General features: G+C 41.8%; 1 protein-coding gene across 1 annotated transcript in view; it reads left to right on the plus strand.

The window, feature by feature from the left end:
* Window positions 1–13,652, plus strand: part of raver1 (ribonucleoprotein, PTB-binding 1) — a 14,711-nt gene extending 1,059 nt beyond the window's left edge. Inside the window, exons 2-15 of the mRNA XM_037688435.1 lie at window positions 335–401; window positions 3,666–4,135; window positions 5,569–5,760; window positions 5,860–5,980; window positions 6,076–6,176; window positions 6,292–6,363; window positions 6,683–6,761; window positions 7,928–8,140; window positions 8,253–8,324; window positions 12,554–12,693; window positions 12,832–12,903; window positions 13,009–13,128; window positions 13,348–13,413; window positions 13,506–13,652. Coding sequence (XP_037544363.1) covers window positions 335–401; window positions 3,666–4,135; window positions 5,569–5,760; window positions 5,860–5,980; window positions 6,076–6,176; window positions 6,292–6,363; window positions 6,683–6,761; window positions 7,928–8,140; window positions 8,253–8,324; window positions 12,554–12,693; window positions 12,832–12,903; window positions 13,009–13,128; window positions 13,348–13,413; window positions 13,506–13,652 — 1,932 coding nt within the window. The remainder of the gene's footprint in view (window positions 1–334; window positions 402–3,665; window positions 4,136–5,568; window positions 5,761–5,859; window positions 5,981–6,075; window positions 6,177–6,291; window positions 6,364–6,682; window positions 6,762–7,927; window positions 8,141–8,252; window positions 8,325–12,553; window positions 12,694–12,831; window positions 12,904–13,008; window positions 13,129–13,347; window positions 13,414–13,505) is intronic.
* Window positions 13,653–16,751: the final 3,099 nt, after the last annotated feature.

Genomic DNA, 16,751 nt, shown 5'->3' on the forward strand with positions numbered 1-16,751 from the left:
GGGGGGGGGTGTTGTAGAGAGGGAGTTCGAGATGTGAGTTACCACGTAACAAAAGCTAGAAGGCGTAGAGACAAAAGGTTTCAGAAAATGCTAGAGACCAACGCCATCATTCGTTTGTGAATGGGCCAGAAGCAGCGCAGAACAATTTCTCCCACAACAATGAGGGAGTTTTTCCTCAGTTCCCTTCTCCCACAGGTGTTGCTCCCCTGTGGACATGAATGAGTTAATCATGTCGCAGTTCACAATTACAGACAGAATCTAGAAGACAAAAAAAAAAAGATTGATTTGTATTATGTAAATGTGGAATGACCTGTATTTTTTTTTTTTTTTACAGGAGATTCACGAGATGTTGGGAAGCTACGACTTGAAGTACTGCTTTGTTGACAAATACAAGGGCACAGGTTGGTCTGACTCATCCTCTGGGTTTCTAAACGGATGCTAGAAAAAAAGATTGACAACTGTATACACAATTCAATTGCTTCTTCGTCTTTCGGCTGTTCTCTCCAGGTGTTGCCGCAGCGAGTCATCCTCCTCAATCACGCTCTTTCTTCTGCATCCTCTTTTCTAAATCCAAATGTCTCTGTCTTGAACTACTTCCATAGCTCCTCTTTCACCTTCCTTTTTGTCTTCTTCCTGTCAGCTGCATTTTACCCACCTTCAACCAATATAACCTCTGTCCCTTCTCTAGACGTATCCATGATCTCAGTCTGACCTCTTCCTCTATCTTGCAGTCATTCAACCTGTAATGTACCTCTGATGATCTCATTCCTATTCTTAAAGGCCTTGCATACTCGATACGAAGCGGCAAAATCAGTTCTCATTGACGTAACTGCATGATGAAAATCGTCATTTTGTTGTCAGAGTAACTTCGTCCACCCCTTCTCGACACGAGGCTTTTTCTCACATGCGTACGTGCTCCGAGAATTGTGATTGTTCAGAAGTTTGTGGCATTTTGTCGACGCTGAAATCAGAATCAGAATCAACTTTATTGTCATTGCACAGTTAAACACAGCAAAAATGCATTTCAGTGCAGCCGTCCAAGGACAACAAGTGTAGACGGGGGTGCACGATGGGCTGCAGCTTTGTTGTGAAGCACTGCCCTTATCGTTTAGATAAGAAAAGGGAAGAGAAACATGAGGGAAGAAGGTACTGGTATAAAAAAAGTCTCTGGCAGTCTCCTTGACACAGGACACCGTCCGTGTAAGGCAGCAAAACAACTACCTCAGCACACACAACAAAAAAGAAACATGGATAGACACAAGACATTTTGCAGCAATGGGTGGGGGGACAACGGTGGTGAGATTGTCCGTGAACACTGCCAGAAAGTTCCATAGTCCTGATAAGATGGCACAGTGTCTTATCAGCCGGCTCGGCTCTGATAAGGGTCCACAAATGCGCTCTGACGTTCAGCTGTATAACTTTTCGAACACACTAAATTAGTCAAATGGCCAAAAACTCCAGACATTGTGTATGGAGGAGTCTGTCTGCTGAAAAATGTGGCACTTTCTTTATGATAGATTTGTGGCCGAATGGTGGATGCAGGGATGGAGTGGAGACTCTGGCAGGAAGAAACCCGTGCAGTTATGTATACGGCAGCGTGAGGAGTTTCCCAGGAGCTCTGCGCCTGTGTCTCGAGAACTATGAAATGTGTGCTTCATTCATTCAACTTTTATTTAGACAGGTAAATCCCAGTGAGCCCCGAGGACTCATTTACAAGAGAGACCTGATTTCAACAAAGAATGATGACAACAATGGACAACAGCGACAATAATAGTCAGTTATAAAAAGGCATACAGATTTTTATTTTTTTTACAAATAGGATGGCTAAAAAAAAAGTAACAAAACAGTTAGATTCTAAGGCGAATGTAGAAAACTAAAAACAGGAACATGCCTGCATTGGTCCCTGCCAGGAGTCCAACAGATCCTTAAAGCAACTTAGAGAGGTCAAGGTTGAGAGCTTCAAATCTTTTTTGTAAGATATTCCAGGAAACAGGAGCGGAGTAGGAGAAGGCCCTTTTGCCTAGTTCAGTCCTCATTGAGGGAACACTGCAGGTAATGATGTCCTTGAGAGCGCACACTGTAGCTGCACTCACGCAGAGACATGTAGGAGGAGATGTATGAAGGCAGAGTCTGTGGTGTGCGAAAACTAACGTCCCGAAACCACTTTGGTCCACAGTTTGGCTTTGGGTGGAGTATGCTGGGCCCTTTATCCATCCATGTCACTCCCAAGGGGAGCCTCGACCAGGCTTTAGGATATGTTGGTGTAGATTCCCAGTCGTCCAGGACATGGCAAATTCTAAGAGTTTCAAAAACAAGACAACTGGAATTTGTTCCTGTAGTTGAATCCAAGGGAGCGTTTTTAAAAATTCCAGTTAAGTGTGGCATTCCCAGCTTATAAAATGCAGTGAGGTGTTCTGTTAATGTGAGCCGAAATCAAAGAGATGTTTAGATCACATGCATGAAGGTGTGGTACTTTTATAATTGTGACCAGAACATCTCTCCTGGGAACCAAGCTTGCACAAACTCTAATGACCCTCAGGAAGAAATGGAAGGGGGGTAATTTGCTTTGAATTCATTTTTCTTTTTTTTATTTTTATTTACCCTTTATTTATCCAGGTAGTCTCATTTAGCCACAATAACTAATTTTCAAGAGAGACCTGTTTAGGGAGCAGATGGGGGGGTTAAGGGCCTTGCTCATGGGCCCAGAGTGGGGCGAATGAGGATGGGGGCAAGTGTGGGTGTTTGGAATTCAGCTTGGAAGATGGAACACAACACTTTGCTTTTGGATTCAAAAAGCTCCTCGGATGAGAAGTCAACTACTGAAACAAACTCCTGTTGCCTTACTTTTTTAACTCTTGGAATCAAACTTTTCTGAATGCAGGGAAGATGAGTAGCTTGGAGATTAAACTAATTTAAACATTTGCAAGCGAAACCTAATTGGTACGTTCAGAACGTTATTTTGATGGTCAGACTTTCAGTCGTTCATCGTTCAGAAACGACTGTTTTTGTCCTGACCAGTAGTGTAATTTCCTTGTCACAAGGTCGCAATGAATTGCAATCAATTTAAATGTACCTGGACTATTAACGCCCTTGTGAGTTGCATCCACATTCAGGAGGAGAGACTTTAGAAAAGAAACATGAGCTCAGAGTAGGCATTTTAAATTGCTTTTTGTATTCAGAGCAATATCTCTCTAGAAGGTGGCAGACAATAATGAGCCAATAAAAAAAACATGAACCAGATGGTAAATTTCTGGTGTCTATCAAGCCGTTGTCGCACAAAAAAAAAAAAAAAACGGCACTATCAACACTATTTAGAGTCCATCACATTGCAATGCAATGAAAAAGCAACAACATTAAAATGAGTCCCAAGTCCAGATGCGTCTCATTTTTGTCGGGGACAGTCCATTAGTTTTCAACGTCTTTGATTCTTGACTGTCACTGTGACAACTTGTGGGGGTTCAGTCTGAGCTGAAGTTGTGCTGGCAGGATAAAAGCTGCCGCTTGCTGACATTGTGCCATCAGCATCATCTTTTATCAGGCATGCTTAAGGGGAAATTGTGTCAACAACAGTTTTTCTTTTTGAGACTTGCTACGCATGAAAGCTCATCTTTTCTCTTCAATCTGCTTAAACAAACGTTACACCAAGTTTTGTGTTTCTGCCCCAGCATTTGTGACTCTGCTCAACGGGGAACAAGCCCAGCGCGCCATCAAAGAGTTCCACCAGCATGCTCTTCGGGACAGGGAGATCTCAGTGCAGCTGCAGCCGACCGACACTCTGCTGTGCATCGCCAACCTGCCCCGGGCCTTTACTCAGCAGCAGTTCGAGGAGTTGGTGCGACCCTTTGGCAACCTTGAGCGCTGCTTTCTGGTTTACGGCGCCTCCACGGGGCTTTCCAAAGGCTACGGCTTTGTGGAGTACATGAAGAAGGACTCGGCGGCCAGGGCCAAGTCGGAGCTACTGGGCAAGCAGCTGGGCTCCCGCATGCTGTACGTCCACTGGACTGAAGTGGGCTCGCTCACATACCCACTGCTGCACTCCAAATGTCTGTGCGTGGACCGCCTGCCCCTGAGCCTTTTGACGGCCCAGGATCTCCGCAATTCCCTGTCTGACACCCACATGCCAGTCTTCTGCCAGGTCAGACCTACGTTGCACTACTACTCATCGCATTTAATCTTTTCAGAATAAAAAAAATAATGTAAACCAACCCAAATGAACAGATTCTTGACATGATGCTCACTCATCTCTCTATCCCTTATCTTTAATGGGGGTTTTGTTCAGCTTTTCTTGATTCATGCAGCGTACGGTCAGATTACCATGTACGTTAAAGTGTTTAGACTATAAGGATTGATTTAAAAAGAGATGTTGCACCATGAAACCAGTTTTGTGAAGTTCTCCATGTTTGGTACTTTTGCACCTTTAACCTATAACCCAGTTTTTATGTGGCCACTCAAAGGCTGGTTTCTATGGTAATGACCACCTGACTCCCCCAGGTGGTGTTCGTCAGCAGGCTTTTCTGGAATGGGGTGTGTGTATGTGGGGTCCCTTTTAGATTGGCATACACACATTCTTTTTTTATTTGGATATTTTCATTTTGTTTAAAGAATAGTAATTGAGAACTTTGCGATGACTCGAGGGTAATGTTTTTTGTTTCTCTGTGCTACTTTTAACAAGATTCGATCGACTTGTTCAGGATGTTGTGAAATCTGTTGTTGTTAGTTTCAGGCTACGTCTAAGTAATGATTAGGCGTGAGGATTTTAATCAAAAACGCTCCTTGAATTAGTCGTGCTCTCTACCTACCAGCCTGCTCCAAACAAAGGATGAAACTGCAGCAATGCTTCTCACAACACTTGTTTTGGTCTTCTTATTATTGCACTTTACAGCAGCTGTAGCTACAGAGGTGTATGCTCCTGCTAAAAGTAGCATCTCTGAGGCAATGATTCAAAATCACAAAAAAATAGACACGTTTTCAGTCGCAGTCTAACGCAGTCAGATTTTTAATGTTTGCAATGAAGCAACCTGTAATTTTTAATCACATCTTATTTTTGCATGTACAGCTTGTAAATGTTTTATGTCGTGCTCATCATTTGTTGCCCTCATCATACCCACCTCCGCTCACTTTTATCCACCGTGACCGCTACTATGACTTCATCTATTTTTAAAATAAAAATGGGTGCATGCCACTGGGATTTTGAACATTCTGAGATTCATCACAACTATATAAAACAAAAAGTTGTGTCGATTCTTCAGATTAGCTTATTTTAATTAGACTCTGAATTTATGAAATTCACAGCCCATTCTTAATAATGGTGGCAAGAAAATGTAATAAAAAGAAAAGCTGCTGGAATTGGAGAGTACTTGTATATTAGTAATTTAAAAGTTTGGCTGTATTGGACACAAATAAAAAATGACTTTTGAAATTCACATTATTTTTATAAATTTCAGTACGTTTGAAATGCATTTAGATCAGAAATTGCACTAAACAGAACTGCACTCATTAGATTTACTAGCATCAGAGTTTTAACTAGGTGTGAAATTGTATAAGTGTTTTGATTTCTCCTTTTTACAGCTGGCTCAGGGACAAGATGGAAGTTTCCGGCGCTTCGCTGTGCTGGAGTTTTCCACAGCCGAGATGGCCGAGGAGGCACAGAGACTCGCAGATGGCAGGCTGCTGGGCGGGATGCACATCAGGGTGTCCTTCTGTGCCCCCGGTCCTCCTGGAAGAAGCATGTTGGCTGCTTTGATTGCTGCACAAACCATGGTATTACACTTTAATCAATACGCTTAATTCAAGTTTGTCTGCAGCTGCCACTTAATCAGTTGTGCAGTGATGCTTCCTCTCGTTGCTCCTCCCTCCTAGGCCTTAAACCGAGGCAAAGGTCTCCTCCCTGATCCCACAGTGCTGCAGATACTCACAGGCCTTAATAACCCTGCCACCCTCAAGATGCTGCTCAACCCTCTGTCACAGGGACACAAGCAAGGTTGAGAGCCCTTGGCCATGTTTAAAAAAAAAAAAAAAAAAACAGATTTTGTTATTGGTTTTATTACTTAAATCTTGACTTTTATTTATATCCAGGGATCCTTGGAGCAGCTCCTGCATTGCCGCTGCTGGCCAACCCCTCTCTCTCAGCTGCCCTGCTGCAGGTGCTCCTTCAGAACCAGGCCAAAGCCCAGCAGGTACCAACACTTTTTTGGCCCCCTGATATGTTCCCTCCTACGGCTCCTCCATCCTGTTTTTAAGTCATCTTCAACTTGTCTCACCCCGCTATGTTCTGTTCCTCCATGCCATTAGCAAGCTTTTCTGGGGAATCCTCTTCTTTGGGCTCAGGTGCTGCACAGTAAAGAAAACCCTCTTCTCCCTTGTGTGTGTGATAATGGTGTTTTGTGTTTGGTTGTCCTGTGTGTGTGTGTGTAGTTTGTAATGAAGAACAAATTTGCCTGGCTTGGTAAGCTGTCTGGGGAAAGTGAAGTTTTGATTTATGTATTTATTTTTATGGTTGTGCTGAGTGCTGTGAAACCGTAAATGTCTTATCCTTCGAAGGGTTAATCTGATACTTGGTAAGTAAACTTCAATGCTGTGTTCAGAGTGCTTTTTTAAATCAGCCTTTTTTTTTCTACTGCGCGAGCATTGCCTCCAGGCAGCGTGACCCTCATGTGACACTGATCTGTCCTTCGACCAACAGGCAGGACTCATTGGGGACAATCCTTTGGCTGCTCTGCCCGTCCAGCAGGGAGTCCATCTGCTGGGAGATGCCCCTCAAGGTTTGGCATATTTCAGTTCCAGCCGCGTCTCCTTGAGCTACTAATGACATGTTTTTGCTGCACTTCTTCTGATTGCAAACATCTGTATCCTCTTTTCCCTGTTAATCAGACTTTGCACTTCTTACATTATTCATCATTCATGATTTTGTTCCAATTAAATTACCAAATTAGGCTTAATGTTGTTCATCGGATTTCCGTACCTATAAAATGCGGAGTGTGAGTGTGCACTCTGAGCGTGACATCTTGTGATCTTGCATGAGGTTGTGCATAATATGATTTTCAAATCGAACAAGGTTGAGTCAGGTCCTCTGGACGGATTCTTTGTTGAAAAGTTTCGTCTTTTGTCCAAAAGACTTCTTCAGTTTGAGACACTCCAACAATATCGGTCTTATAAGCACCTTCTTATTGTGGATCAACCATTTTGCTGGTGACAGCCAAAACTAGCTGTTCACATGATAAAGGAGGACCATCAATTGGTCGTTAGTGCCCTGATGGCCACTTGCTATTCACAGAGGGCTGATACTAGTAATAACAGTGTGTGTTGGTGTATTCATCAGTTTGGACATAACTGTGATCATGCAAAGACTGCATGCAGCGGAGTCCTTCATCAGTGTTGCCAGATAAATTTTAAATGTTTTATTTACCCCCTCCTTTTCTGTGCACATGTTCAACAAACTCATCTTACGACACGCTTACTCAGCTCATATGACTGTTTAGGTCAAAATACTATAATTTTAAAGCGACAATTCTGTAGTTCATAATTTCTTATCTGGCAACCCAACTGACATGGAATCTACAGTGTTTTCGTGTAAACCTACTCTTTTTTTTTTTGTTGTTGTTGTTTATAAACATTGAAAAAACCCACTAATGTTTCCAGAGGTTGTTCTCATGTAAACGGGACCTTAACCTTGTTAGATTTTTCTACCTGGATTATTGCTCATCAGGATATTATTTTCAAAGTTTGACCAAAATGACTACATTCTTGTAGTTTTGTTGTTAACTAATGACAATCTTGGATTAAAATTTTGGCATGAAAAGTCGTGGCCGATATGCATTCCTTAGAGGAAAATTAGGCCTTAATTTATATTTTAATTTTGAATGTTTGTGACCACTGAATTTTAAAGCTGTTTGCACAGATTGTGATCTTAGTCATGTTTTTATTCTAGGTGGCGCAGTCCCAGCACTGAGTCTTCAGTCAGATCCTCTGGCACCCCTAAAGCCAATGTCACTTGGCAGGGCCATGTCACGAGAGCAGGATTCCCCCACATCATCAAGCAGCTACTCCCAGACCTCCCCTCCCACACTACCAGGCGTTTCCTTTCCCGTGATGGGAGGCATGATGGGTGCCGATGGCCTCGCAGCACAAGGGGTGCGTTTTCATGCCATTTCAACAAGTGATCTCAGATGTTCAGATTTTTTTTAAACCCCTCAAAATGGTAACAAAGAAAAAATGTTTTTTTTTATTTTTTTTTTTTATTCAACATCAGGTACTGAGTGAACCTCCAAAAGATATGAACCTTCCTCAGAGCGCCTTCCTCAATATCAACCATGCGTTTTCCTCAGGTAAGTTGTGGGGAAACCACTGCTTGGTTCAGGCTTTGCTACAACCCCTGGCCAAAATATGATGTCGCCACCTTTGAGGGATTTTCTGTCAATTGTTTAGTTTTGTATAAAACTATCGTGTTAAAATTCCAACCTTCTGGCATTAACTCGCTGGATTCAATCGATGAGCTGTCGCGTGTTGGTCTCATGACCGATGTTTCAATCGCTCTAGCAGAAAACAAGGATGTGGATGTTGACCCAGAGGTAAATAGGTTCCGGTCACAGAACAGCAGGAGCCTCATGTACAAAGGCTTGTGTTGATTTCCTACTGAAACATGGCATACACTTAAATGGAGAAAGCAGCGTACACACAAATAAATCCAGGTGTATGAAACCGTGCGTACGCATGAATCCAAGCACACTTCTTTTGTACATCCCAATCAATGTGGAATTAAGCGCACATAAGAGAATACCTGACTTCTCCATTGACACGAATCCATTTAAATATGCAAATAGGTTTAAATCTACCCTGCACCTGAGGAATCTCCTCTTTGCATTATCAGAAAGCGTCTACACGTGGAAAAAAAGAGGAACTTCATGGAATGTGAGTTGGAGACGCTTCTAAATGAGGTAGAGACATGTAAAAACATCCTGTCTGGCACAGTCCTCTGGCATTAGGGGGAGCGAGTGGGACAATGTGTGTGAAGCTGGAAATGCTGTGGGGTCAGAGCAGCACACCTGCAGAAATTACAAAAAAAAAATGGTCAGACATATTAAGACGATTTAAATGAATTTACTCACCAAGAAGCCGCCCATCCTGCACCGTGCCAGCTTATAGTCTGTTCCCAACCATGCTGTTCATTTGAATGAATCGTGTGTTGAACCAGTCCACATTAACCACAATGTTGGTTAGTTGCTTTTACGCATCACATGTAATTTGCACATTGATTGAATGAAAATGCTTCCCGTCAACATAAACATATTCATCCTGTGATGGTGCTTTTATAGCAGTGTGTTTGTGCAGTCGATGGCTCTGATTACATTAGGAAAACTGGCTGTCACTACAAATTACACCTTAATGTTGGCCTCTTCAACTGCCTGGTAGGGAATTTGATATACCTGGTTGACGTACGGATAATTCCATCCCACACAGCTGGCATGGCTCGGCTCAGGGTCAACGGGCACAGTCCCAGTCCATCTGCCAGCTCCCTCTGGAATGTCCCTGTTGTTAGAAACCCCAGTGTGGTCAGCAGTTGTATGTGCACGGGTAGTGCACGGCTCCTTGCTGTATCATTTTCCAAGGCCGGCTGCAGCTCCAAGCACATTTCCAAAAGGATTTCCTTGGAAGCCTAAAACAGCCGTGTAGCCAGTCGTCATCATGGGCTGGAAAATCCTCCATCTCTAAATACATGCTCTCTGCATTTTGCTATGTCCTCTAACAAAGATAAGCCCATTGTTGTTAAAATTATTTTTTGCATCACTTTGCACAGCTTTCATTTCCACTCATCTAATTTCATACATGTGGATTTATTAATTCTTCATGTGTGTTCGGTGTGTAGAATAATAGTTTTCACATCGTTAACAGTTTCCCAGTATCACCAATGGACCAATAACCATAGAAACGTGCGTACACCAGCCATGAAGTTGACGTGGTGCTGCGTACATTTCCACGCTCACTTCATTCTTAATACATCTGAATTGCATGCATCACCCTTTTGTACATGAGACTCTAGTGCTAGACACAGTTTCCACCCGAGTCCAAAATATTTTTAAAATTATTTTTTGCTCTGACCAGTCTGGACAATCTGCACCATCACTCAACGAGAAGGCAGCACAACATATTCTTTAAAAAATACAAATATACCAACAGACATGGAAGATTTGTATAAACGTTTTGGTCTCCTGATTTCCATGTTGGCCAAAGATCCAGGATCAATGGAGAAAAAGCCACATTTTGTCTGAGCCCCTCCCAGCCAAAATAATGACACGATACGGATTCAAAGTTTGGAACGTTCAACTGACTGATCCAGAGCAGGACATAGAAAATGACCCAAAAAGGGAATGTGACGTGCCCACCTGCCTTGATTTGGACAAACTGTATTTATGAGTGACACAAATCATTTATGACATTTTATTGTAACACCTCATTTTGGCCTAATAGTGCCTCAGGAAAAGTTTACATTTCTATGAAAATAATGTAAATAACTTTGTTTTACTAAATGTTTACATATGTGTATGAATATTGGTTTATACTTGCATTTAGAGTTGCAAATAATACAATTCATTATGAATATTTGTGGTTTTCACAGTTACAAAAGCACTACTTTTTCTGTTTGGATTTCATGTTTTTTTGTTTCATTTTAGGTCTATTGTGTTTATACAGTAGGTCGGAAGTAAAAACGAACAAACAAACAAAAAAAAACCTAGAAATTTACACATGGGATTTTGTGGAACTGGAGTCGTTGTCTGACTAAACTGTAAGAAATTACCTAAAAGAAATGGGATTTAGCCAAAAAGCCGAACCAAAGCCATCGTTACAACCCAAACAGAACAAGACGACAGTGGGCTAAAGAGAAGCGAGCATGGACAGGATGAAAGTGTCATGCCAGATGAAAACGTAGGGGAGATGGCACTTCTTAAATACATGCCAGCATTTGCATTGTAATTTTGGACACTTCTCTTATTCCACCAGTTGAAAGGGTGCTTGGTGATGACTTCATTTTGCAATGGGGCGAAGAATGTAAAAACTTTCCTTCATTAAAAAAAAATACATTAATGTCGATGGCATGGCCTGTGAATAGTCCCAGCTGCTTTTGGTTGTTCCAAAAACACGACTGAAGCTCCGAGGAGATCGGGCGTTTTCAGTCATGGGTCCCAAACTGTGGAACAACCTACCCCCCAACATTAGGCATGCCACCTCCCTTCCTGTGTTCAAATCCCTGCTAAAAACATATCTGTTCTCTCTGGCGTTTCATACTGTGTGAGTTGATTTAGTATATCTTGTTCCATGTCTTCATTTTAATGCTGTTAATTTTTTAAGGTATATTCTTACTGCTTTTTATTTCTCAGTGTTACCATTAGTGTTAAGCACTTTGATAACAGTCTATCTGTTTTAAATTGTGCTCTATAAATAAATATGACTTGACTTGACTTAACCCAGTTGAAAATTTCTGTTGGAAGTTGAAGAAAACGGTCAACGTCGAGGTTCCATTCTGCAAAGCTGAGCTTATAACGGCAATAAGAGACAGTTGGAGCCATTTTGATGAAGAAAATGGTTTCATTTGTTAGGTCCATGCCTTGGAGACTAAGCTGTTTATAAAAGCCAGAGGTGGTGCAACAAAGTCCGAATGGTCCTCATAAGTCTTAATTTTTGGAGTGATCTATAATTGTTTCCTCTACTTGATCTAAAAAAAGTGCCTGACTACAATTAAATTACTCTTTTACCGTATTTTCTGCCGTACACGTCACACCGCCGTATATGTCGTATCTATTATGCGTCACCGCTGACCACCTGGAAACATTGGCCAGTGTTGTGTCAAAAATCGACTGGCCGTTAAATGGCGGCCGCGGGAGCGTGCACGGGAGGACTTTAAAAATAATCTAACAACTTAAACTTAACATTTAAAAACAATTATTTGTTTGCTCGACATTATAGAAAAGGTGAACTTTTCCTTAATTAATGAACTTTAATGGTCAAATCAGCTGCATTTCACCTGGACGGCGAAATGCAGCTGAATTGACATTTGCTCCAGGAGTTCCTGAGCGAGACAAAGGTGGCTTTGTATGGCAAGCCAAATGTCTCATTAATAGCCACTTTTACCTATTAATGAGACACTTGGCTTGCCGTATTACTCAAGGGCCCTCTAGTGGCTGAAAATAGTATTGTTCAATATTTTCCATGTCGGATTGAATGAAATCGTCAGATCAGCCAAAAATTTAATTGTAAATATGGAGAAAAAAAACATAAATAAGTCGCTTCGCTGTGTAAGCCACAGGCATGCTAATATGCAAAACAGTGCGACTTGTACCGCGAAAAGTACATTGTCAGAAGGTAGGACTTTTGAGGAAAAAAGTTTCATAGCATGTTTAATTTCATTTATTTCTTATGCAAAGTTAAACCATTGAAAGAACAAACTCAAAAGAGCGTGATTCCATGATTTTTATTTGTTTTTGTAGGGGTCGAACTTGTCGGTCTTGTTTTCTTTCATGGGCTCAGCCAAGTATATCTGTGCTCTCGTCCTCTTCTCCAGGAGCAAGCTGCAGACCTCACCCCTACAGGAAAAGGCCCACTCTAAGTAATGTGTCCAACCAGTACGCACATCAGAACCTCCAGCCGAGTTTTAATCTGCGCTACCAGGATTCTTGCAGCCCTGAATATCCTCTGCACCGGGTAACCGCACCTTTTTACTGCCTCGTCTGCGGAGTGTTGTCCACACTTGTGCTTTAATGGCATTAATATATGCTGCTTTACTGCTGCACAACTCCATGATGTGATGCGGTCTGACGCCCATCTGCCGTTTCTCCTCAGGATGTCCTGGCCCACTTGTACGAACAGCAAGAGAATGTTGATACTGGAGTCTCGGCAGGATTCAGCCAGCAGGTAGTGATGCGTCTGCCACTGCAAGATGGCTCAGTCGCATTAAAGTCTCAAAGTTAATTGTGTACTTCTCTTTTAGTAACTGTTCTGAAATCGGACTTTTTGCAGCTCTCTCATCACCTTGACTACAACGAGCGGTTTTCCCACTACACTTACTCCTCCAGTCCACCCCCCACCTCATACTACAGCTCGGAGCCTGAAGTTTCCAGTGGCAACAACCTCAACAGGGTACGTCTAAACCTTCATAAATGATCAGATCCTCTTTTCTTTTCCTTCTGCAACTATTATCACGTCTTCAAAGGCAAGAGGCGATAATGTTTTTGTTCTCATTTGTCGAATAAAGAGGGTTATACTTGAAGAAGAAACCAATGTTCAGTAATTACTGTAGTACTTTGGGGTTATGGAGTGTAAAATTAGTTGGTCGCTGAGAAAGTTGTATGTCCTCAGGCTGTGGGAATGCCTCCCGGAAGCCATCTTGCCAACTGCTCCTCAGGACTGGGGAACGTTATGAAGGTAATTAGCAGATTGCCGTAGCTGCTTTTTATTCACCGTTAGCCCTCTCATACACAGACGCTGTTCACCAATCATCTTTCTGTTCGTTCTAGACGCCGATCGGAAGCCACAAACGCATGTTCTCACGCCTGATCCCATCTCCAGAGCCGAGCCCCGAGGGGGGCTACGTGGGCCAGCACTCCCAAGGCCTAGGCGGTCACTACGCGGACTCCTACCTGAAGCGTAAGCGCATCTTCTGAAAACCGGTGAATAAGTCAACTGCCGAGAGGACACGGGGGATCTCTTCCGGTTGGATTTATCTGTTGAGTGACCCCTGGAGGTCAGCTGACAGCTGTTTGAAAAGTTACGTCACTCAATGAAAAATGGTGTTAATTTTTTTTCCCCCTCTGTTTTAAATTTTTTTTTTTTTTTAATCGTTTTTGTAAATTTGCTGTTCTATTTTGACTTTATTTGAATTTAATTTCTTGTTCAACTTGTACAAAGAGAAAAAAAAAATGTTTAAGTAGATAAGTGATTTTTTTTAATTTTTATTATTATTATTCCTGTGAGTGTGGTGTGGTAGTGTGGCCAGTTTACAGTGCTGCTTTTTTTTTTTTTTTTTTAAGAATGTTTGGCATTTTAAAAAATGTCATCCTGTCCTCAGATTCAAGCAAAGGGACTTATTAAAAAGAAGCTTTATGTCCAAGGGTTAACTTTTTTTTAAATAGCCCTCCTAACTCTATGTAAAAAGTTCAAGAGTTCAAGATGTTTTGTTTGCACCCATCCTCCCACAGGGTTGTCCTACTTGCTGTAGAGCTGGATTTAGAAATTTCACGCAGCTTTCCATCCACCAGTGCAACTTTTGCTCGAGTGTATTATGAAATGAAGCTTCACCTTTCTGGGATGTTTTCGAACCCTTTTCCACGTTGTTTGTCGTTCGCTCCACACCCTCTAACCCATTTCACCAAGTCTGTTCTTCACCTGTCGAGTGTCTGGTCACGACTTGTTCTCACGTGTAAAAGACGCCATTTCAAGTTTCCTTTCACGCATTTTGTCCACGAGTCGACCTTTTTTTTTTTTTTCGTGTATGAATTTTTTTTTCAGTGTCTTAAAACCTTGTTGATGGAGCTGGATGATCGGGTCGGTGGCTACGAGCGTTCTGCCCACTGACGGAGAACGCCGAAGCATTTTCCGCTTCTCATTTGTCTCCGAGAATTCAGTCTTTCTGGGGACGTATTAATGGAAGCTAGAGGCAGATGATTGGTCATGTCCTCATAAATTTTTTATTGACATACTCATCTGGTTGACAGTTTGATTGTTTAAAACTTATTACCTCTGACTTCTGCTCAGAAAGCAGCTACACTTGAACCTGAACAATGTTTTTTATTTTTTTATTTAATTTTTTTCCCGTGGTGATCATTCTGCCTTGCGTTGGCTTCCATCTGAATCTTTAGTTTCAGTGTTTATTTGCTGTGTAAAATAGTTAGTTTGCTCATTTTCAAGAGTCCAAATCTTTTCTGGTCGGGTGTTTTTTAAATTATATTTGCTGCTCTTTTTTGTGTGTGTTTTCGTTGTATTCTCGTGCGTTTCACCCGAGTGGTGCCACAGCGGACCGTTGGTGCTGCGCGTGGAGCAGGAGACGCAGCTGCACCGTGTGTTCATCATTCGGTTCGATTGGATTTTATCTGCTGTCCTCTAATCTGTACCACCACGATTTGTTTCGGTTTGTGTGTGACGTGTGCAAGTAAATGTTATTTAAACTAATCACGTCTTGTGGCCTCTTAATTATTTGAATGAAACACGAGTGGGAGTATGCTGGTGAAGAGTCTCAGTCATCCAGGACATGATGAATCCAAATTCAGCTACAAAATAAAGGCCAGTTGTTTTTGTCTTGAACTTGATTTATTGTTATGAGTGGGAGGTTTAACTTAACTTCAGATCATATTTGTTTTTCCTTGTCGTTTAGCTTTTGTCTCGGCGCTGAGAAAGGAAACGAGTAACGGACGTACAATCGACAGACCGTAGTCCCTCGCTGTTTCGCGGTTAGACTTTCGCAGACTTGCTCTTTCGCGGTTTTTCAAAGTAAGAGCGGACATGACACACAATTGGCTGATTGATGGATGATCCACACGAGCGGCACGGATTATATAAAATAAATAATTTAAAATGATTAAGCACCTGTGTGCAGCCCACAGGTGCAGGGAGAAGCTCCCTCTGCTCTGCCACTCATATCTCTGCTCCCTGCTGAAGCAGCTTTGTGAAGGGTTAACCCTTTGCTGTCCAGCTGCACTGATAGACTTTTGTTTTCCAACTTAATGTCACATCGTAAAATCGTCATAATCACGACCTATAAAAGTGTTAAGTTATTTTACATTATTTTAGAACTTCTATGTTCAGTTTTTTTAATGTAATTGATCAAGAAGTACCATATTTTTTTTTGCCGTATAAGTCGCACCTTTTTACATAAATTTGCAAGTCCTGCGACTTATACACCGAAGTGACTTATTCATGTTTTTCCTCCATATTTATAACATAAATTTACACATAACACATAATTTTTGATTGAGATCTGACAATTTCATTCATTCGGGTATGAAAAATATTGAACAGTACCATTTTCAACCACTAGAGGGCGCTCAACCTATATGGCAAGTCAAGCGTCTCATTAATAGGTAAAAGTGGCTATTAATGACACACTTTGCTTGCCATACAAGCCACATTTGTCTTGCTCTGGAACTCCTGGAGCAAACGTCAAATCAGCTGCATTTCACTGCACCGCCCAGGTGAAATGCAGCTGATTTGACCATTAAAGTGCATTTATTAAGGAAAAGTTAAACTGAGACACACCTTTGCTATAATTTCAAGCAAAATTGTTTTTAAGTGTTCTTGTTAAAGTCCTCCCATGCACACTCCCGTGGCCACCATTTAGCAGCCAATCGATTTTTGGCACAACATATCTCACGTTTCCAGGTGGTCAGTGGTGACGTGCAATAAATGCGACCTATACGGTGAAGCGACGGTATTTATTTTCCTCTTTATTAGACATTTTTAGACTGATGTGACTTGTATGGCGGTGCAACGTTTACAGCACAGCAAAGTACAATACATTTCTGCTCCGTGCTGCATCAGCTGCGTGAAGGGTTCACCCTTTGCTCTCCTGCTGCGCTTCCCTACTACAAACTAGATTCCAAAAAAGTTGTGACACTAAACAAATTGTGAATAAAAACTGAATGCAATGATGTGGAGGTGCCAACATCAAATATTTTATTCAGAATAGAACACAAATAACAGATCAAACGTTTAAACTGAGAGAATGTATCATTTTAAGAGAAAAATCTGTTGTTTCCAAATTTCATGGC

This window comes from Nematolebias whitei, chromosome 15, assembly GCF_014905685.2.
Source record: "Nematolebias whitei isolate Nwh7 chromosome 15, NemWhi1, whole genome shotgun sequence".
In the NCBI taxonomy this organism is placed as follows: Eukaryota; Metazoa; Chordata; class Actinopteri; order Cyprinodontiformes; family Rivulidae; genus Nematolebias; species Nematolebias whitei.